General features: G+C 36.9%; 3 protein-coding genes, 1 long non-coding RNA gene and 1 pseudogene across 4 annotated transcripts; 2 read left to right on the top strand and 3 right to left on the bottom strand.

Moving 5' to 3' along the window:
- Nucleotides 1-3,991: 3,991 nt before the first annotated feature.
- LOC130998362 (uncharacterized) lies at nucleotides 3,992-5,422 on the bottom strand (annotated as a pseudogene).
- A 670-nt stretch (nucleotides 5,423-6,092) lies between these two features.
- On the bottom strand, nucleotides 6,093-6,874 carry LOC130997825 (uncharacterized). Its single transcript, XM_057923261.1, has one exon. The coding sequence runs from the start codon at nucleotides 6,736-6,738 to the stop codon at nucleotides 6,286-6,288; it is 453 nt and encodes a 150-aa protein (XP_057779244.1). The 5' UTR covers nucleotides 6,739-6,874; the 3' UTR covers nucleotides 6,093-6,285.
- Nucleotides 6,875-7,982: 1,108 nt separating this feature from the next.
- LOC130997824 (uncharacterized) lies at nucleotides 7,983-10,825 on the top strand. The gene is made up of 14 exons (XM_057923260.1): nucleotides 7,983-8,123; nucleotides 8,203-8,376; nucleotides 8,456-8,593; nucleotides 8,665-8,746; nucleotides 8,855-8,931; nucleotides 9,021-9,136; nucleotides 9,229-9,337; nucleotides 9,415-9,531; nucleotides 9,604-9,695; nucleotides 9,769-9,835; nucleotides 9,917-9,998; nucleotides 10,084-10,175; nucleotides 10,254-10,397; nucleotides 10,478-10,825. The coding sequence occupies exons 1-14, from the start codon at nucleotides 8,103-8,105 to the stop codon at nucleotides 10,622-10,624; spliced, it is 1,458 nt and encodes a 485-aa protein (XP_057779243.1). The 5' UTR covers nucleotides 7,983-8,102; the 3' UTR covers nucleotides 10,625-10,825.
- A 769-nt stretch (nucleotides 10,826-11,594) lies between these two features.
- On the bottom strand, nucleotides 11,595-14,747 carry LOC130997823 (ACT domain-containing protein ACR10-like). The gene is given in 7 exon segments (XM_057923259.1): nucleotides 11,595-11,971; nucleotides 12,255-12,266; nucleotides 12,268-12,540; nucleotides 12,620-12,956; nucleotides 13,392-13,497; nucleotides 13,701-13,916; nucleotides 14,227-14,747. Coding segments are annotated over 7 exon segments (1,236 nt in total). The 5' UTR covers nucleotides 14,381-14,747; the 3' UTR covers nucleotides 11,595-11,833.
- Nucleotides 14,748-19,516: 4,769 nt separating this feature from the next.
- On the top strand, nucleotides 19,517-22,440 carry LOC130997821 (uncharacterized). Its single transcript, XR_009093222.1, has 3 exons — nucleotides 19,517-19,693; nucleotides 21,543-21,609; nucleotides 22,213-22,440. It is a non-coding gene; the product is annotated as an uncharacterized LOC130997821 (long non-coding RNA).
- Nucleotides 22,441-22,701: the final 261 nt, after the last annotated feature.

Here is a 22,701-nt window from a genome sequence, read left to right as displayed (position 1 = left end):
AACCCTCAATTTCCTATAGAATTGACATCATATGAACACTAAAAATCATGGAAACATGAGTGTTATCCGGCGCCCGCCCCCTTGATAACCCTCTTCCGGCTCGGCGGCCTATAGGAAGTAGCTGCTGAAGCGGAGGATTTGTGTGCTCTGTGGCTCGTGTATGAAGCGAGATCAGACATGCCAGATCTGGGCTCGTGTGCAAATCTAGGGATTTTCCCCTATGTTCGCATGATGTCTTCGGCGATCCCGCTCAGTGGCTCCAAGTTTGCACCGACCTTGAGAACCTCAATTCGGCGACGGAGGTTCATTTGCTTCTCGAAATGAGGTTTATTTGTTGTTCATTTCCTCCTCGTCGGATTTGAGTTTTTTTGGTTTGTAGATTTGAGATTTTTTTGGTTTACAGATTTGAGTTTGCATTTCCGACCTCTGGGGTTTGCATTTTGATTTTTTTTTTAAATTAAAAAATCTTGACAAAACGACATCGTTTTACATGACCGTCGATACCTCCATGTCTACAAATTCCAGGAGACATGTCACCGATGAATCCATAAATATGGTTGTGAATTCATAAATCTAATTGTGAATTTAAGAACATTATGTTGGGAACTCATAGATTTGGTTGTGAATTCAAAAATATTAATCAATTATCCTAATGAAACATAAAACCTCACCCTAATTAAAACAGTAAATAACAACAGGATTTACGTGGTTCGGTCATTAAGACCTACATCCACGGGAGGTTCTTCGTCGTTTTTACTATACTTTGAGAGAGAGTTTACATTTTACAAGTGGTGAGTGAAATACCAGATAAGATTCCTCTTTTAACTCATCCCTAAGCTTCTATTTATAAGCATGGAAAACCGACCCTAAAGCCTTTAAGCCCATCCCTTAAATAATTGGGCCTAAAGCCCCTTAGTATATTAACTCTAGCTTTTTTAAGTCCTCAGCGCCGAGAGCTCCGTTATTTCTCTAGGCTGCGTAGGCACTTCGGATTCTCTAGACTGCGCAGGCACTTCGAATTCCTTTTATGATCTCAATTCTTCAATTAACCATGCGCTGGTTAGCTTTATTTAATAATAATAATAATAATAATAATAATAATAATAATAATAATAATAATAATAATAATAATAATAATAATAATAATAATAATAATTAGGCGAAATATCCTAGTATTGTTAAGCACAGCGCTGATGAGTATTTTAGCCATCATCAGCTACTCCCCTCTAGTCTAGTTTAACGGAGACTTCTTTGTGTTTAACCAGTAGTGCATGGTCTAGAGTCAGTGTTGTGTTGCTCTCCTGAGTCAACTAAGCATACATGATTCCCTACAACCTATTAGATAGGAACTGTCAATTTTTGCAAACTAATAAAGACAAAGTATTTTGGCGCTGCAAATGAACTAAAATAAAGAAGATAGTAATTTTTCCTTTTGATTCTTTGAACATCATCAAAGACGACAGGAGCTTAGATAACTTGTGCTGAGAATAACTTAGATGACATGTGCTGAGGATAACCCAAATAATCTGCACCGACTGAGATAACTGAGATTACCGCACTGGTTGCACTGAGATATTCTGCGCTGACTGAGATAGCTGCGCAGACTGAGATAATCGAGGTAACTGAGATAGTTGCACTGACTGAGATAACTGAGATAGCTGCGCAGGCTAAGATAACTGAGATAGCTGCCTTGACTGCGCTGAGATAGCTGCACTGACTGCGCTGAGATTGTTGTCTTGACTGCTCTGAGAAGACCCAAATGATCTGCGCTGAGAAGACCCGGATTCTACATAATTCACTTGTGGAATTTTTCAAATGCTTCACAACCCATGTGCCGATGTTATGGCCCATGTGCAGATGTTATGGCCCATTCGTAACGCGGCTAAGTTGCCACTTAAGGCTCGAATATCTGCATATGCGGCTGAGTTGCCACTTAAGGCTAGCAGGTTTTCCAGCGCTGTCAACCATTATTCCTACGTTGTGAATTTTTCAAGAAGAATACAAATAGTGACATATACCCTACTCCCCCCTCTTTTAGTAGCATGTGCATGATTCAAATAAACATATTATGTGCATACTTGTGATTGGTGTTCCTACTTATGACGCTAGTAACTGCGGTGACATGACTATAATCATGAAGTAAGATATTCAAATTATGTTTCAAGCCCTAGCACTTATGCAGAAGATGTGCAGCTTCGTATACTAGTCAATCCATATTTCAAATCTAGGCACATATGCAGAAGGTGTGCAGCTTCTGAAATAACATCAAATTTCCCAATCCCATCAAAGATAATATAAATCACGAATATGCCCAAGTGTTAAAGTAGATAATTGACAGTTCCAATCTAATAAGTTGCAGGGAATCATGTATGCTTTGCTGACTCGGGAGAGCAGCACAACGCTGACTCTACACCATGCACCACTGGTTGAACACAAAGAAGACGCCGTTCAACCAGACTAGGGGGAAATAGCTGAACACAAAGAAGACGTCGTTCAACCAGACTAGGGGGAGTAGCTGATGAAGGCTAAAATACTCATCAGCGCTGTGCTTAACAATACCAGGATATTTCGCCTAATTATTATTATTATTATTATTATTATTATTATTATTATTATTATTAAATAAAGCTAACCAGCGCAGGGTTAATTGAAGAATTGAGATCGTAAAGTGCCTGCGCAGCCTAGAGAAATAACGGAGCTCCCAGCGCTGAGGACTTAAAGAAGCTAGAGTTAATATATTAAGGGGCTTTAGGCCCAATTATTTAAGGGATGGGCTTAAAGGCTTCGGGGTGTATAAATAGAAGCTTAGGGATGAGTTAAAGGGGGAATCTTATCTGGAATTTCACTCACCACTTGTAAAATGTAAACTCTCTCTCAAAGTATAGTAAAAACGATGAAGAGCCTTCCATGGATGTAGGTCTTAATTACTAAACCATGTAAATCCTGTTGTTATTTTCTGTTTTAATTAGGGTGAGGTTTTATCTTTCATCATATCCAAAATCTCAATTATTAAAAAATTCTCTGAACTAAAAAGATTAACCAAAACTTGAATTGACAATCATAACTATAATTTAATTGTGAATTTATAAAATTGATTGTGAATTCAAGAACATTAACCAATTTTTTTTCTCTAATTTGGAAAATCAACTTTTAATTCTCAAAAAAATATTACTCCCTCCGTCCCAATAAAAGTGGCCACATTTTCTTTTTGGGTGTCCCATTAAAAGTGACTACTTTCTAAAAATGGCAAAAGTTTACTTTAATTAAGTCAACAAGTACTCACTAATTTGGTCAACAATTGTAGGCCACTTTCTAAAAATGTCAAAATTACTCACTAATTTGGTCAACAATTGTAGGCCACTTTCTAAAAATTACTCACTAATTTTGGTGGGTCACACTCAATTAAAACATAACAATCCCCTTCTTAATCTCCGTGCCCAAAAAAAAGTGGCCACTTTTATTGGGACGGAGGGAGTACCAAATAATCTAGGAGGTGGTCTCCTATGCACCCGGTGCACCGTGCACCCGGGTGCAAAATGACATGCACCCGGTGCACCGTGCACCCGGGTGCAAAATGACACTAACGCTTACACTAAATGACATTAACACTAATACTATCTTGAAATGACACTAACACTATTTTGTTTTACAAATGATATTATCATGTTATATAAATAATACTGTCGCAAAATGACACTAACACTATATTGAAATGACACTATCATGTTATCGAAATCACACTATACACCCGGGTGCACAAGAGAATTTGTGATAGTCCAGTCTTACTCATACGGATACAATTGCTATTATGCTGTTAAATTATCTGATCTCATTCTCTCGTTCTCTTAATCATTATTTTGATTGTGATTTAAATAATTTATATTTAATTAACACATCCTTACATAATATATTAGTATTCACAATTCTCGACCTCAAAAAATTAGGAAGGAAACGAGATTAGTCTTCTACAAGTTAGTGAACTTAAAAAAAAAACAAATTAGTTACTACTCGAAAAAAAAAAATCAGATTAGTCTCGACCTAAAAAAAACAATCACAATGCTTTGGTCTCAACCTCTCTCTCCACAATTACAACTAGCGAATGATTAGCAATATGAATTCATAGCAGTTTAATAAAAATTATTTCGTTTTCAACCTCGTTCTTTTTCTCTATTATCCACAAATCCTCGCAGATACAATGGAACACAGCCGCCGTGGGTCCGATTGGTCATATCGGCGCTGAAGCTTCTGGCGAAACTCTGCCTGTGGGGGGTGGAACCAGGCAAAGACGGTGGAGGCCGGCACGGCAGTGGCGTTGGACCAGCTCCGTTGCTGCGAAGAGGGGCGGTTGGAGCTGCGCCAGTGTTGAATCAAAGAGAGGCCAAACAGAATAAAGCCTCGAGTGGTAAAGTATCAAAGTCATGAGACTCCTTGTAGCCAAAAAAACATCACAAGTTGGAACATTAATTAGGGGTGTGAATAAATTTTTAAGTTGGAGCATAGATAAAAATACAGTAAACATGCACACATTGACGAAAGAATTCATGGTTTTGTAGAGCGATTGATTTCCACATCAAATGCAGCTTCACCATCCTTAAAATCATCTCTGAATTTCCTATAGATATCTCCTTTATAAAACGCCCATGTCCTAACCACCAAAACCAAGGAAACCAAGCACCCAGCAAATGTAACCGCCGCAATGATAATAAAAGACATGTATCTGCTTATAACACTCTCTCCCAAAGCAGTCCAAATCCTCACCCGCTTTCCTCACAAGCCCTCTCCCACTCATCTGCTTCATACAAGCGCCCCGCAACTCTCACGTTAAGCACATAAGCCCCGACGGGCCGGGCTCGCGAGCGAATATCTCAGAAGCCGATGATGACGGAGGCCGCGTAGAGGCTGTTGGCGATGAGGAGGTGGCCACAGCAGGAGAAGAGGAGGACGACTACGAGCATGAGGGGCCGAGGGAATCTGAGGATTTCGGAGGTGAATCCGGCTGCCACGCGGCCTAGGGATACGAATGTTGTTACGGTGTTAGCGTGGTTTGGCGATCTAGCCTAGCTTGTCTATTGCTGTTGCGATTAATAGGATCGCCATGTCGCCGCTGAAGAGCTATGGTGTAGTCCTCGCCTCTCGATCACCGGCGGCTTCAACACGTTTCCGATGCAGGCGCTTGGCCACACTTTCTTCATTCTGTGGATACACAAATTTTGTTATAACATCAGAAACAATATCATATTGTCGAGCCAAAAACAACTTCAAATCCAACGTCTCACTTTGTAAAGTCACATTACCAATTTCAATTTTTTCAAATATATTTTTTTATTTATTTTCTTCTATTTTAGTTTCTTGTATTTTAGATTTAATTAACTAAAATTTATTATATCTAATTAGGAGGCGTTTACTTTGGAGGATTAGCCATGACAGATAAAAATAGTAAGCAAATCCTTTTTTCATTTTGATAGATTGAAACTTTGGAATATCTCAAACCCTTGATTATTTCTATCATTTCAGTTAATTTTGTTTGATTCATATCTCATCTAAATCATGCATTTTATCAATCATGGAAAATAAATTAAACATCCTTAGGTATGTAATCATTTTTAGCATTAATTTAAGTTTTAATTATTAATTGACTATGTGGGTTGATAAATTCATAACTAAAGTATGTAGTTCAAAATTACAATTTTTAGATAAAAATATTACTCCATTCGTCCACCAACTCGTGTCCTAATTTATCATTTTGACCCGTTCGTGTCCTACCCATTTTTAATAACTATTTCCTTAACAAATAGTAAATAATTTTTTCTTAAAAGTCGTGCTCTCTTCTCCACTCAACAAATAAATATATATTATATAATATATATATATATATATATATATTTAAATTCATGCCCCTTCCCTTAGAACACGAATTGATGGACGGAGGGAGTAATTATGATTCATTATAGTATATTATATTTTTTACGTCCACGATATCGTTTAAACATTGTAGACGGCACGAGTTTTAAGAAAGTATTATGTGGATTCTACTGCAATGAAAGTGAAAATAATATTGTGGAAGAACCAAAATGATAAAAGTGGAAACAATATCGTGAACGGAGGAGTAGTAAATATTACTAAAATAATTAATTTGTTAGTAAGGTGCATGTGAGACACTCTAAATATTGAGACACCAAATCCGAAGCTCGCAACTTAAAACATAGAGCAACTCGATCGTATATGAAGGTGGAAAATATACCGGGTTGGTTGAGTTGGGTGGTAGTTGCTCGATTTGGAGGGCATTTATGATGACTGCGTTGTTCCACTCTTTGAGTTGTCGTCTGATGATGATGGCGAGAGGGATATTACTACAACAGATGCAGTGGCGACGTGCTCGACTCTCCCAAAAACGACACTGTTTTGGACAATGATGATCACCATGAGAAAAACCGCAAGCGCGAGCGACAAGTAGAGAATCCCGTAGAAGACGTCCACATCATTCTCCCTCCTCGAAACCTTAAGAATCCGAATCGTGGGCAGAAACACGAAGGAGACCGCATCGGCGCCGATGGCGAGGACCACCCACGGCGGCGTGACCTCGTTGATGAGGCCGAGGTTGCCGCCGAGAAGCTGATGAGGTTGAGAGTTGTTTGGTCGTAGCCTAGTGAGGACTTGATGGTGTCGGAGTAGGCGCCGAACAAGTAGGTCGCGCCGTTCACCGACATTATCAGCTCCGATGCGAATATTGTGAACCATCTGCTCCGTACAACTTGTATAATTGGTTTGGTTTGGATGGTGAGTTCAACCGGACTTGGCCCCCCAAGAAAGTTATTGATTTGACTGTGTGGCTAAATAATTGGGTTTGGATTCATGTATAGCATAGAATAGACTAAGCAGCACTTCTTTTATGAGTTTGAATTTTATTACTATATCCTAGATTTGATCATAATTTGGAAAAACAAAAAATTAAATGCAAAGTTATTGTATATATATATAATAACATCTATATGTATATATAGTAGACATATAAAATTAAGTGGTTTTGAGATGTTAGTAATTAACCATAATATCACATGTCATCAGTTGTTTTTTTCTGCTAGTTGAAACGAGTCAAAATGTCCAATTTGGCACCATATGGGAACACACTTCCTTGGATGCAGCCTTGTAAGCATATAAAAAATAATCAACATCAATGTGATGTGTCTTAAATTGGCTGCACTTAATTAGCTCCTAGCACCTGACAGAATTACCCGTGCATGCAATGCAAGTATATGTGTATATATGTATTAATTCATGAAATAAGATTCTACAATGGGAAGAAGCCAAGTAGATAGGTTCGAAAAACTACTTTTGTTAGTGATAATTTTATGTCATCGACATGATTATATTTTCAAAATTGCAGAATCCTTGGGTATTGCAATAGAAAGATTAATGTATGTGTGTGTGCTTGTGATTTTCTGGACTATTAGTTTATTGCATTCTAGAAGCTTACGTCAGAACAGCTCAACATATGTTTGTGATGAGCGAATATGCGCTAAGATATTAATCCAATTTCAATGTTGGTACCATTTAAATTTAAATGAAATGTCTAAACAATTGATACGTTTGCACGACGTAATGCTCTCATATAGAAAAGGTGCAACAGCGTGAGAAGAATATTGAATCTCTCGAAAGATCATGGCCAGGTTTGATTCTATTAGTTACTCAACGGCAACTAATATTTAGCAGTCTCTAGTTAGACTCGAGATTCTGACAAGTATATTTCAAATGAGCAGTTTTTTATGGGCATTGGTGCTGCATTAATTTCAAGAAATTCAACACAATATCTATATATCTAATCTCGCGGTCGGGAACATTTTAAATAATAATTAATCATGCTACACTTGTCCCTTGATTTATCTAAATGTGGACAAACTTAAGGTATAATATATCTTATTTGGATAATGTGGACAAAAGTGAGGCATCATCTTACTTGGAAGTTTGAAACTTTTTATTTGACAATAAAAATAAGAATGAAGTATAGCTGGATTGGAGGATCAACTTTAATTTGTACGCATATGGATTTGTTGTAACAACAGCCTTTGTTTTGTCCGAGTTGAATCCGATGTCGGACCCCAGCCATGGCCGGCCCTGAATTCAGAGTTGTCCCTTCCTCCTCTTCCTCTCTTATATAGTCTATCATAACATCACTTGTAAGCTAAACCGAATCTTTTAATGGAGGATTCAAAAAAGTTGGAGGAGGGGTTTGGAGCGGGCCCACAAAATGAAGAGCCTGAGGGAAAGAGAGATGCAGAGGATATTAGCAATGAGGCTGAGATTAAGACATCAGAGGTGCAGCCATTGAAGAGCAAGAGAGTTGCAACCTTGGATGCCTTTAGAGGGCTCACCATAGTGGTAGCTAGGAAAAGCAATTCAGTTTATGTTAACTACTCTCATTTATTGATTAACTTAAGGGAGTGGTTTAAATTTGCAGTTGATGATACTCGTAGATGATGCTGGAGGGGCGTATGCACGCATTGATCATTCGCCATGGAATGGCTGCACGCTTGCTGATTTCGTTATGCCCTTTTTCCTCTTCATCGTGGGAGTCGCCATTGCTCTCGCCCTCAAGGTGCATTCCTCATTTCTTTAGTTGCTTGAACAAGTCTACTAAAATTAAGATTCTTTCTTTTTTATATGCAGAGAATTCCAAAGGTCTCATTGGCAATTAGGAAGGTGATACTAAGGACATTGAAGCTCCTATTTTGGGGAGTTCTGTTGCAAGGTATTCAATAATATGGATTCCCATTTCTAAAATAGTTCTGCATAATCTTTGAGAAAAAAACAGGACGAGTTTATGGCAAGTTTTAGTTATAAGTTTTGCGCGTCGCAGGAGGGTATTCTCATGCACCGGATGATTTATCCTACGGAGTTGATATGAAGCTAATTCGATGGTGTGGCATTCTCCAGGTGACAAACTAGTTCAAAATTATTTAATTCTTGACTTGGACTGTCTGTTTAATTGATATATGCATTTTGTTGATCATGGAATTAAATAGAGGATAGCTTTGGTCTACTTCATAGTTGCTCTGATCGAAATTCTGACCATCAAGATCAGGCCAACTACACTAAAACCTGCTCATTTCTCCATTTTTTCTGCCTATAGGTGGCAATGGTAAGTCATATTTTGATTGTCTACTTCCGTTTTAGGCCAACATTTTTAGAATTCGGTTGGTGTAATCGTGAAAAATAAATGATTATTTTCAGGTTGGGTGGGTTTGCAGCATTTGTGATCTACATGGTTACGACATTCTCTCTGTATGTTCCGGACTGGAGTTTTGTGCTGCACGAACACCACAAATCCGAAAGATACTATGTAATACGCGATAAATTTAGAATTAAACTGAAGGTACATTTTATCATAAGATGCTGAAATATAGCAACTTATTACAGGTAAAATGTGGGATGAGAGGGCATTTAGGGCCAGCATGCAATGCAGTTGGTTATGTAGATAGACAAGTGTGGGGCATTAATCATCTTTACTCTGATCCAGTTTGGAAGCGTTTAAGGGTCAGTTCTAATTTATCTTCAAATTGTAATATGCTTCATTCATTTACACCGTTTACTGCCCATATGTTACAGGCTTGCACTTTCAGTTCACCTAGTTCTGGTCCACTGCGCAAGGACGCCCCTAATTGGTGTCGTGCTCCATTTGAACCCGAGGGGCTGTTAAGGTCCGAATGCTTGTGATTGTACTCGATTTTGATTTCTTGATTGATGTTAACGTGGTTGGGATCTTGCCTGCAGCTCGATTTCAGCTATCGTTTCTGGCACAATTGGGATTCACTACGGCCATGTTTTGATCCATTTTAAGGTGGGGATGAGAATGATACTATTTGATTGAAAATTTTGAGTATGGTTTTATTGATGATGGGAAATGTGTGTTGGGTTGCAGGGTCATGCTGAGAGGCTTAAGCATTGGGTGTCTATGGCAGTTGGTTTGGTGGTAGTGGCCTTAATTCTTCATTTTACGGATGGTAAGTGAAGTGTTGTGGTTAAGTCACATTAAGAGAGGTAGTTATTTTGCTGAGGAAATTGATTAGTGTTTTAACTGTGTTTCAGCTATACCCATCAACAAGCAGCTCTATAGTTTCAGCTATGTTTGTTTCACTGCTGGTGCAGCAGGCATTGTGTTTTCTGCCTTCTACATACTGGTAAGACAGATGCCTCTCTCTCTCTCTCTCTCTCTCTCTCTCTCTCTGCGCCTGAGAAAGAAGAATGGTGTGTTGCAGATCGATGTTTGGGGAAAGCGCACGCCCTTTTTGTTTCTGGAATGGATAGGGATGAATGCAATGCTGGTGTTCGTGATGGCGGCTCAGGGGATTTTTGCAGCATTTGTAAATGGATGGTATTTCAAGGATTCTGATAACAATCTGGTAAGTGATGTTGAGATTTGAGTGTATAGACATGTAGAATTTGTGGCTGAAAATGTATGTATACATGTTTTGATGTTCAGGTGAACTGGATTCAGGAGCATGTTTTCAATGATGTGTGGAAATCAGAGAGAGTGGGAACTCTGTTGTATGTATTGTTTGCTGAAATCACATTCTGGGGAGTGGTCTCTGGCATCTTGCACAAACTTGGTATCTATTGGAAATTGTAAGCTCATAACAAAATATGAAGAACATTGTAAACTTAGGTGTATTTCTACTTTTGGATCTGCACTTGCATTGTATAATCTCTGTCAATACTTTGGCTCCTTTGGATCTGATCGTGTATAGGTATTATGTGTATCTAACGTGGTATATCATTCCAATATGATAAACAATAAATTATTCAAGCAATTTGAGTGATAATTCTTGAAGCCAAATATCATAAATTCGAATTTTATCAATAGTTTTTAGGTCGAGTCTGCCACACATGATTTTTCAAGTGTGATTTATCCCTCTTAAATTTGAGAGAGACTAAAATATGGTTTTAATAATTTATATAATGAGGGCAATATGGTAAAGTTACTAATTTATCCATTCATTTCCAACAAAGTAAACAAGTGTGTAGGATAAGTGTAGTAGTATAATTTATCCACTCATTTCCAACAAAGTAAATACACGATAAAAAATGAGAAAAGGATAATACTATCTCACCTTTCTTATCCATCATTTTCCAATGAAAATTTTTCATAAAAATACACACCCTCATGTTATTAGGCCAACAAAGTTTAGAATTTTTCCTTTTCCTTATAAATTAGGCCATTAGGGTGATTTTGTGATTGTTAATTCATTTCCAGAAGTGATTTTGATTATTCGAACCCAATTAAGCCAAGCCTGATAGCGACATAGATAAACTTGGGTGGATTTTCCCTCTGATTTGTTGGACACTTGTACCTTTTCCCATCATATTAATATTATTATGTCGGGTTACAGTTTGCAAGCTGTATAGTGCGTACCACAACTTCCACGTTCCAAAATTATTGAGAAACAAAGATACAGGATAGTCTGAAACCGAGTATATACTGCGTCCACCAACAACATATCCACTACAAATCTTGATACTGTCTGTATTCACAACTAAAATGCTCCACCTATTAGATGCGATTTTTTTTCAAGATTGTAAAAATACTAAACGTGCCATAATTGACAAGTTAAAAAACCTTTTCATAAGCTCGTTGAGTAGTCACCTGTTTTAAACTAGGAGATACAGACTATGTAAGGCTTGCAAAGCTAAATTTTACAATACAATATAATATACATACTCAAATATATACATATGTTGTAGAGTGAAAAAAGGAAAATACTTAGCTGACAGAGTGTGAACTATATACACATTGCGTCGAGCGCAGCAAGCAGCCGTGCAGCCAAGTGGTGTAAAACGATTACTTCCAACTCATCAACATCTTCCAAACCATCTCCTCCACCTTTTCTTTCGATACGCAGCTCAGGTCCCCTTCATCTAGTAAAACCCGGTAAACTTCCCACTCCCGATCTCCAATCACATACCTCCCGATTTCAGCCTGTGAAGCCATCAGGATTAGACGATAATTTGAAATCCACATCAAACGGGATTCTTACAAATGTGATATGTTTGACCAAGTTAGGCATACTTAAACCATTTATCCCGTTACAAATGTGATATGTTTGACCAAGTTAGGCATACTTAACCAAGTAATGATATTCGAAACATCATGTGACATGCAGATTTTTTGACTTCATCAGAGTGCACGTGCTGACATGCTAAACAGACAAAATAAACTTATTTGGAAAAATACTAGCAAGCTAGCAGTAACAGATAATTACCGAAAAGATTAGGCGTATCAAGCATCTTGAGAGCCAGTGTAATGTCATAGAAAACCAGGGGACGGCCTTTTCCAGATAACTCGACCGGATTTGCAACCAGCAGCTCGGTATCAGGGCCACGGCTGATCAGGGATACTCTGAGAGGACGACTCAGTTCCATCTGAAGGCGAGAACGCAATGCATCCTGTTTGTTTGGGTCAACTATCTTCTTACCATCAGCTTGCATGATAAACAAGTCCATCTCACACTTTGTGTTCGCTTTTGTGGTGATGCGTCCATAAGAAATCTGGTTAATAATTTGGCTGGTCGTTAGCTGCTAGTAACAATAGTCAGGCAGCAGAAATTCGGACAGTAGAATTATCTACCTGAATGTTATAGTCCTTCAAGGTCCGCATAACATCGTACAAGAGACCTTTGTGATCCTGGCAAACAAGTTGGAGAAGAGTGTGAGAAGGGCTCAATGAGTTATCCATGGTGACTGATGGGCGTTTAAGTGCAGTGGAGTCATCTTGGGGTTTGTCAAGCATCTCTATGTTGAACATGCCTTCGGAAACTGCATCTGAAAGAAACGAGGTTCCTTGAGAACAGGCAGTAATTTCAGGACCGACCATTTCTATCTCGCAGCTGATCATGGTATCCCCGATAACAGCTTTTAAATGTTCGCACGTGTCCTCCTTTCCCTTCTTTGTATGTAGAAGTTCCCTGATAAGACCATCATGAGACAGAATAATAAGTTATTGATACGAACACATCTTCATATTTGAAATAGAATTCGATTATTGATCATATATGTTCAAGAATTAATAACAACAAATTTCAAATGTGATAGCTATTATTTAGGGTTTCCAGAGCAACTAGTCAGAACTTTTTTCTAAAGAAATGAAAAAACAAGAGAAGTTATTGGCACACTATCATTAAATATGCAATGTCCTACTACATCGAGGGTAATGAAAGTTCAAGTAGTTTGTATATGGACTCAATGGACGAAAGTTTATGCCGCCTTCTATTCGCTTATACGTCTAGGACTCAAGGAAACTAAACTAGATGCCAAATTGAGAAGGCATAAAGATGAAAACTTTTCAAAACTCACAGCAATAAGGATCATAGTAATTTCTAAAAAGATAAAGAACACAAAACCTTGTATCTGTTATGAAGAAGAGATCCATCACTTTCCCATCTGGAGTTGTCGAAACCTTTACTCTTTTAATTGTCAGCTCGAGCTCGCAAAGAACCTCCGTGACATCTGCCAAAAACTCTCTGAATTTCAACTAATGTATATCATCCTACTATCGAACAATATGACAGAGCTAGGCAAATAACACACCAAAAATTTTGAGATACGAGAAACTACTAAAAACAGAACATCACACAGCTCTAAGATGTAGAATCAAACTTCAAACCTAACTAGCAAAATCAATAACAAGATTGCAAAACAGAATTGATTACCATGCAAAAGGCCTCTTCGGTCGTGGCAACAGAACTTCAAGAGGAAGACATCAGGAGGCTTAGGAGGTCGTGAGTCGGTATAAAAGAGAATTCCAGAAGCCAAGGAAGAGGAGGGACATGCCTCCATCAGTCTCTTCTTCAGCAAACCCCACCGCGTATTCTCTCTTCCCACTACCCAGAACACTATGTAGCACCATTTTCCATCCGTAGATACATCTGCACCCAACAAAACAGTAAACACAAAATTTATCATCTCTGCTAAAAACTAAACAATCTTGTCCAAGAGGAGGAAACAGCTTTCAAACACCTTGCTCGATTTCAGTTGGGAAAGCAATTTGGCTACAGCTAAATCCAAACAAATGAAGGGAAAAAAAAATCAAGTTCAACACCTAGAGAGATTTAGCAATATGCGAGGTTGAATCCTATGAAAGAGTTACAAAATTATAACATGCAGAAAAATCTCATCAAGAACAATAGCGAATTTCATAAATAAAATTGAGTTTGGTGGGCGTTAAATCAAACATACCAGTTCTGACAAGAGTGAGGCCAAAGAAGAGAATTATGCGGCAAAGATCAGAACCCAGGCCGGTCTTGTCGGGACAATTTACGGTAATAACACTGGGCTCTTCTTCTTTCTCGGACTGCCGAATTACCACAGCATCATCAAACAGTATCCCCATCTCTCTCTTTTTCTTCCTAAGAAAAACTGAAACTTTCCCTATCTACACCGCAAACAAACCGAAAGAACCAAGCTTTGTAGCTCCTACATGAAGCACCAAAATGGCCATTCTTCTTTCCTTGGAAAAGCGGAAGATTCCGCGATAGTGCTCTTTTACATTTATCTCTGCTTATAGGGTTTGGGGGCAGGAGTATTGATAGTGAAATTGTAAAAAAATTAGGTTGTTAATTCAAACGCTGGTGCCTTTTTCTTGAATATTTTGGTTGGTGGAAGGCGGGGAGGTGTAGTTGGCGAGGTGGCGTTTCCTTTGTCTCTCTTCTTATCGTGATTGCGACGCCCTCACGAGATATTGGCCCGCTTTTGTTTAAGGGTCTGTGCTACTACTGTACACAACACGACTGTAAATATCGCCCCTTCAATTTCTGTAGTCTTAGATTTTTTTTTCCATTTATTTAATTTAAATAACTAGCATGTAATCCGTCGCAATTTGAACGAGAACAATTTTACATTATACTCCAATTAGTACTAATAGGTAATCCGTCGAAATTCGACGGGATCTATTAAAATATAAATTTTTTTAATTATACAATACATATTTTAAATCATTAATTTATTTGATTAAAATAGAGCATTTAATGAAATTGTTTTAAAGTAAAACGATATAATATTTGTTTGAAATCGGCCTAAAATGTCTTATGAAATTTATATGTAAACAGAATTTTGATCCAAAAAAATAGTAAAAGAGAAATTGCAACAATGTTTTTAAACGTACGTATATTAGATGTTTGTAGCTGGAACCAGTTACTGAAAAAATAAAAAATAAAATTATATAATATCATTAATGACTTAAACTTGTAAAGATTGAATAAATTATTAAATTTGCAATTACCTCATAGTCTATCGAAATTTCATCATACACCACGTTAGTTGTTGCGTTTTGCGTATGACCACTCTCATCACATACTAAAATCTTTAGACCTCTTTTTCTAGTGACTCTTGAGATTGCTACGTAGAGTTGTCGATGACTAAAAACTGGTTTCGGTAGGCAGGCCCGTACCTTAACACATGCTCAACATGCTGCCGCATAGGGCCTCAAATTTTTTTGGGGCCCATTTTTTTTTCAATATATAGTATATATATATAAATTATTTCGTCTTATGAAAGTTTTTTAGATCATACCATTATTGTTGAATATATATTCTTAGTACCTTATCTTTTCTTCTCTTTTGATTGAAAACTCTTTTGAATAATTGGGTGAAAAAATTTATGTAAAAGAAAATTATAAGGGCCCCAATTTGTAATTTTTGCTTAGGGTCCTGTGAGATACAGGACCGACCCTGTCGGTAGGTATAATCCTACATTTGAAAAAGATTGTCCCTGACTTTTATTTATTGTCGTGACAAAACAAACACTCACAAGGAATTGCCTTCTCTGAAACCGAATTGAAAATTTAGTGAAATCTGATGAACTCATAATCATTCTGCTATATGAAACTTATTGCCCGCATTTTTTCCTGAAATGAGTTTGCCTTCAATTACGCGTTCTCCAAGTTGAATTACTATGAGTCTAGTGTCATTACAAAGCTCATTAGATGGATCAATATTTCTGAGAAGCATAACTATGCATCCCTCTTTCAATTTAATTTCATGACTCAGCAATCCTGAACACTTGATTGTGTTGAGATATTCAACCGAGAATACATGTTCATCGAGATCCACTTATCCATCTTCTTTGCAAATGTCATCTGAACTTAGGTAAACCCTTCCTTTTGGAACACCTTTATAGCATTTATCATTTTCGCATGACTCATAATACCATGATTCTTCAGGGTAAAAAGCAATTATTGTGCCTTTACATATATAGTTTCCACTCTATAATTTGAAAGATAATTATTTTCTAATTTTGAAATTATTTTAAAATATGTATAGCAAATTTAAAATTACCTCGGATTTTTTTATATCCTTGATTGTTTTCACCAAAGCAGGTTTCAACCATTATTCACTTTTTACTTCTCTACTAACGTTGGAAATATCAGCTATGGTGTTATTGTTGGGATCTTCATTAAGACTACGCCTGAAATTATTTTAAACGCGAAGAATATGTGAGAAGGGTGTGATCAACACTTGATGTAAGGATGATACATGAAGAAATCTTATATCGAAATGTATTTGTAAATATATATCTATACAAACCTTAATATAAAATCTTTAACTTCTTGAATATCAGGGCTGATAAAAAATCTGGTTGCATGCTTCATTGTGGAAACTTTGGTCATACCTAAAATAAATTTAAATTGTGAGTAAAGTTTTGTAAAGTTAATTTAGTTGACTATTAATAAATGAATATTGTAAATGATGAACAACATATGAACCTTTGAATGTTGATATCATAGCAAATTGTAAAGCTATCATTATTGGTTCTTTATCCTCACTTGATATGCTTTACATGAATATTTTGAGTTCATCGACATATGATTCCCACAATACGCAAATTACCCGTGTGTCACTGTTACATATATAATTAATATCATAATTAAAAATAAAATTAAAAATATTTATCATTATTCAACGAAGAATTTAAAAACTTACTCTGCATCAGCCAATGTTATATCACACTTCTCAGCTTTGCCATGCTTCATTTCTACTCAATCTATGCTAATATTTTTTATTTTTATCTCTCCAAGAATATCTGCAAATACATGTAATTTAAATCCAAATTCATAAATAATATTAGAAAATTATATAATAAAATATTTTTTCTACAATATATTATACTCCCTTCGTCCCTGAAATGGCTTCCTCTTTGGGGACGGCACGAGTTTTAATAAAAAGTTGTAAAATGTATTGATAGTGGAGAAAAAATGATATAATTATTATTGGAAGTTGTGAAAAGTGTTATAATTAGTATTGGGAGTGGTGAAAAGTGAAAAGTAAGAATAAATAAAGTATTATTAGTGGTGGGGTATGTTTCCAAAAATGGAAAGAAAGAAAGAGAAAGTTATTTGGGGGACATCCCAAAATGAAAAAAAATGAAGTTATTTTAGTGACGGAGGGAGTACTTACCTAATACAAATTTGAGATCATGTGAGTGGATGTTTCGAAAATGGATGAGATCAAATCCGTTCTCAGTTATATTCAGGCGTTCAATTGATTCAAAAACAATGGTTCTAAGGCTAAAATCGATTTTCCATTCATGATTATTTTGGCATGCTGGAAGCTAGGCTTGTTTTCCACTACTTGAAAGTTTTTAATAACTGTTATTTGTCCCTCTTTAAGAAACTCATGAAACTTTTTCTTGAACCCTATTGAGACGGGTGCTTGGATTTTGTTGCCCTACAAAATAAAAATAGGGTAAAGGTGTAGGTTAGTCCCTAAAGTAGACCCCCCTAGAGCGTTTAGCCCCCCACACTCGACTTTGGTGCAAATACCTCCCCTATAGTACATAAAAAATATGCAAATAAACCCACGAAGAAAACGGACTTCTAACACCGTTTCCTTGAATTTTTTTTTTTATTTTTTTCATTTATTTTGTAGTGGATCCCACCTTCAATTGAATCTAATTTTGTTCGCGATGCTCTGATTTCGGTTGAATTTTGTGATTTGGTTCGGTTTTTGCCTTTGATGTGTCGCATCTGCGATTTTGATGAATCGATTTGGAGGAAATGAGTTTTTCGTTCAGATCGAGCTGATTATTGTTGGATTTAGATCTAATTTGTGCTGCATTTTTTATTTTATTTGTGCAGTGATCAAGATTCGTTAAGTTTTTGGGGGTTGATAGATGGTGAGGTGCATCCGCCTTGGGATCTCATTTATGTTTGGTCGATTTAATGATGTTCTGTTGTGGTTTCATCCTGAATCGGTTTCTGATTGTGATCTGATTTGGAACACCATTTCGATCTGATGGATTTATTTCATGAATTTCGTTTCTGTGATTTGAGAATCTGGAGATTGTGAAATGAATGTTGATGTATGTTGTGGTGGTGTTGGAATCTGATTTCACATTTGATCTAGTATTGTTTCATTTTAAAGTTGAATTTTCGCGTCTCCGCGCTTCTTGGACGGAGAAGCTGTTGGGGCGGCAGGGGGTGGAGGAGCAGGACGAAGAAGCTGTTGGGCGGCAGGGGGTGGAGGAGCAGGACGAAGAAGCTGTTGGGGTGGCGGGGGGTGGAGGAGCAAGATGGAGAAATTATTTGGGCGGCGGGGGATGGAGGAGCGGCGGACCTGCTTCTCCCAGGCGGCGCCGCTGCCATAGAAGGCGGAGGAATGGAGGTGGTGGTGGTGGTGGTCGGAGAATGAGGAAAAGGAAAGGGACGAGAAGAGAGTAGTTGATTTGTTTAAGGTGGGACCCACTACAAAATAAATGAAAAAAAAAATCAAGGAAACGGTGTTAGAAGTCCGTTTTCTTCGTGAGTTAAGTTGCATATTTTTTATGTACTATAGGAGAGGCATTTGCACCAAAGTCGAGTGTGGGGGGCTAAATGCTCTAGGGGGTCTACTTTAGGGACTAATATGCACATTTGCCCATAAAAATATATTATTCGATTGTATAAATTGAAAAATAATCATTTTACAAAACTATTTTGTAATACCCGGACTTTTGATGATGTGAGAATGATGTGGGATTTTATATCCGTATTTGAGTTTGAGTATTCAAATAATTCTAGATAATTATTTGAATGAGAACGGTGAACTCGGAAGTGAAATCTGAGTCCGTTAAGACGTTTTTGAAATTTTTGACTTTTTGACGATGAATAGTAAAATACGGCTATTTCGTCTTTTTGTCGACTTTCAAAATCTTACGTGCACGTCGTCGAGAAATATTCTTAGTTTTTCGATACGAGTCCAATAATGAAAGTTTTTATTTTTGGACGACGAGTGAATAGTAAATCGGGATTTCTCGATAAACGAATCGAGCTCGTTTATCAGAATTTCGAGAACGAGCTTGCGTTTTCTATATTTATATGGAATTACGAGTGTAATGAAAGTGAGTAGAGGTTGAGAGGGCGAGTAACGAAGAGTATGGGTTGTTAGTCGTTAAAACGAGACGAGACGAGACGAGACGAGACGAGACGAGATATTTAACGACTAAATATCTAACCCTACCCCACCAAAACCACCCCCCAACCGCCCAAGTTCAGTCAAACACTCTTAACTCACGTTGATTTTCAGCCCACACACAACTCACACACACTAACACCTAAAACACACACACCATTCACGCATATACCATTTTTTAGCTTGAGCTCAAGCTTTTGAGCTCCGATTTGAGCACCGAGATGAACGCCGATCATCTTTTCGATCACGTATCTAAGTAGGTAAGATCTCTACCTACGTTTTGATGGTTTTCTTTTCGATTTTCGTCGACGTCGAAAAATGTTGATTCTCGACTTTATTTTGAAACGACGTCGGATCGTCGTGAAATTTTAGTATGTTGTTCTTGGGTAGATGTTGAGCATGTTTAATGAAGGGAGTAAGAACGGAACGAACCGTAGCTATGAAACCCATGAGGGCAGCCCCGTTTTTCACATATTAGCTTGTCTTTCGATTTTTGTTTGATCGTTTTGACTTGATATTTGTGCTTAGGGGTATGCTAGAATCGATATATATTAAATTCGTATTTTTCCAAGCACGAAAATTGTATAAATTTTTAGAGTATGATTATTTAAATTCGTGAAGTTTGAGACGTTGCATAATGAATATTATTGCGTATATGTGTTCTACGATATCACATGAGCATGCTAATTGATTTACAATTTATGGATGATAATTGTTGAACGAAATTAAAACTGGAATTCTGTCAAAATTTTACAGCAGTTTCAAGCTTATGTTTCGATGAGTTTTCATTGCTTGATGGCTCTGAAATTTTAGTATGTTTATCTATGATATGTGTATTTCGTTGCTGCAAAATTTCATGTCTTTTGGATGATGTTTGCTATTTTAAAGATATTTTGAAAAATCCTTGACAGAATCTGTCAACTATTGGTAGACTTCACAAAAACGTTTATATCTATTAATCCATGAAGGATTTTGCATCACCGTTTTTTTTAAACGAAACTAGACTTCAATACTTTTCTAAAAACATAAGATTTCGATTTTTATGACCTCTGAAACAGAGCAGTTTATTATTTCAAAAATGCCCTGTTCTGCTGTCATATTTGTCCAACAGTAAAAGTGTATGAGTTTCATTGTTTATTTGGCAGATCATATGAACGTTTTCTCTTGTGAAATTTTAACCAAATCTTCAAGGATACCTTTAGTTTTGGATGATTAAATTTGATGGAATTTTATTAAGGTTTGCCTTGGTTTCTAATGGCCTAAACAAAATTGGCAGAAACTATCAATCTTTGACAGCCTGCACTAAAAGAGCAATATCTCCAAAAACCTTTAACCTTTTTGGTTAACTACCATTTTTAGAGTGAACTACACTTCATGAAGTTTTTGAGATCAATTGGTATGAGAGTTTATGATGATTGAGTTGGTTGTTATGAATTTTTAAAGATGACACAAAAACAGCAAAACTTTCTAGAAAACAACTTGATTATATTTGTTTTGATGGATGATACGATATGACTAAATGGTGTGAGTTGTGAGAGTTATGATTAACGCACATAAATGTTGGTATCTGACACTCGAACAATTGGTGTCGAGTATAAATGATAGTTTACTGATAAAGAGTTTAGATGATTTTGAATTGTTTGGTTTGCGTTGAAAAGATGTCAAGATGTTAAGTTTTGAGTCGAGAGACGAGTTCACGTAGTGAGATTCACGCGTTGAAATCTCGTGGCTGACATTATATATGAATAGGTCATGCCGAAATAGTGAAATTAGAATTTGAGCATAGTCAATTCTTGTTGACCCGTGACTCAAATACATGCCTAATGGAAAGTTTAACTTTCTAATCGGTTAATTAGACGAGATGAGAGCGAATAGATCTGCTAAGAAAGTGGACTTTTCGATGTGTTAAATATTTCTTTTAATTGAAGCGCTGCTAATTATAACATAAGGATGTTATAATTAATGAGTAATGACGAGAGATAATAATTGTTATATTGATTAACAATCAAGAGAGATGAACATTAGAGATACTAATGTTTCATAAAAGAGATTAGATTATTAATCGAGGTTTCTTTTATAACTTCTCACCAATTCTTCATAACGATGAAGGTCCTTTTGGGAAGTAACGACTTGAGGGAGAGAGTGACGTTACTCATTGATACAGAGACACAACGAGGTGGGCATTACTTTTACTATACGTATATAGAGATCCCCTGCGTGTCGTAGGCCTCTTATACGAATGAATGCATGAGATGATTTAACTGTTAATTTCAGTTTTATATATCTATCAAACGAGTTTAATGCTACCTTTGAACAAGTTATTTCGTTACAAATCTTTGAACTGGAAAATATTACAACTGTTGTCTTGCCATAAAATGTTTAAATTTTAGTATGATATCTATCTGCTTTGGCTTTGCCAATGATGCAATCGAATTCGGGTCCTGAGCAGTTGATAGCTATCCTGCCAGGGCTAGTGTACACCAGTGACCGTGAGTCATCTAGCGGGTTGGCCGGTCAAGTGACCGTGAGAGGTGGCCACCTCTCCGGCACACAGTTTCAGATATGATAGATTACAAAAGAACTTAGTCTGATCAGACGAACTTTAAGAATCACAAATGAACTTAGTAAGCTTGGGCCTTTTTAGCGAAAAACTCCCTTGCTGTACTGATTATGATGGCATGACAATTTATAGTTTTGAAGCATGTATTTTTATACCTAGGCATACGTGCCCACTGAGTGCTTTTGTACTCAGCCCTGCATATGTTTTCTAAATGTGCAGGTTGAGCTGATGTGATGATGGTGCTGCAATGAGCGGAGTCTCCAGGGTTGTTAATAAATAGTTAACCTGTCTAGAATATGTCTTCATACATATGTCTAGCTACTTTCCGCTGCAAGATGTTGTTGATGTTATAGTATGTTATGTCATACTTTGAGTCTTAAGAGAATGGTTTCATACGATGTATAACTTGATTAATGATATTAATTAAGTTTTATGCTGTCTTTCATAGACTGTTTTCAATTGAGTATTAATGAATAAAAATGACGAGTTTTATTAAGATGAGTAAGTTTTACGGCTATAAATGACGCCCCTTTTCTTCCCCTTCTTCTTTAACCCCATCCCTAGTCGTGGATCACTCGGCCTAACTATCCATAGTTAGGGCGGGCTGTGACATATTTATTCAATAAAATTGTAGTAAGACTTACCCATTCATTTAATCACAATCATTTCAAGTGCTTCCTTGCCCAGTTTATATTTTTTAACCTATAA

The sequence above is a fragment of the Salvia miltiorrhiza genome, chromosome 8, assembly GCF_028751815.1.
Source record: "Salvia miltiorrhiza cultivar Shanhuang (shh) chromosome 8, IMPLAD_Smil_shh, whole genome shotgun sequence".
In the NCBI taxonomy this organism is placed as follows: domain Eukaryota; kingdom Viridiplantae; phylum Streptophyta; class Magnoliopsida; order Lamiales; family Lamiaceae; genus Salvia; species Salvia miltiorrhiza.
Note: the sequence above shows the minus strand (reverse complement) of the source record. Positions and strands in the feature narration are given on the sequence as shown.

What these genes read in the sequence shown, in the direction of transcription:
- LOC130997825 (XM_057923261.1), bottom strand. Translation starts at nt 6,738, where the DNA reads ATGGTTCACAATATTCGCATCGGAGCTGATAATGTCGGTGAACGGCGC.
- LOC130997824 (XM_057923260.1), top strand. Translation starts at nt 8,103, where the DNA reads ATGGCCGGCCCTGAATTCAGA. An exon ending in TTGGGGAGTTCTGTTGCAAG is followed by an intron (nt 8,747 to 8,854) that starts GTATTCAATAAT and finishes TGCGCGTCGCAG; the next exon opens with GAGGGTATTCTCATGCACCG. An exon ending in GATGGTGTGGCATTCTCCAG is followed by an intron (nt 8,932 to 9,020) that starts GTGACAAACTAG and finishes GGAATTAAATAG; the next exon opens with AGGATAGCTTTGGTCTACTT.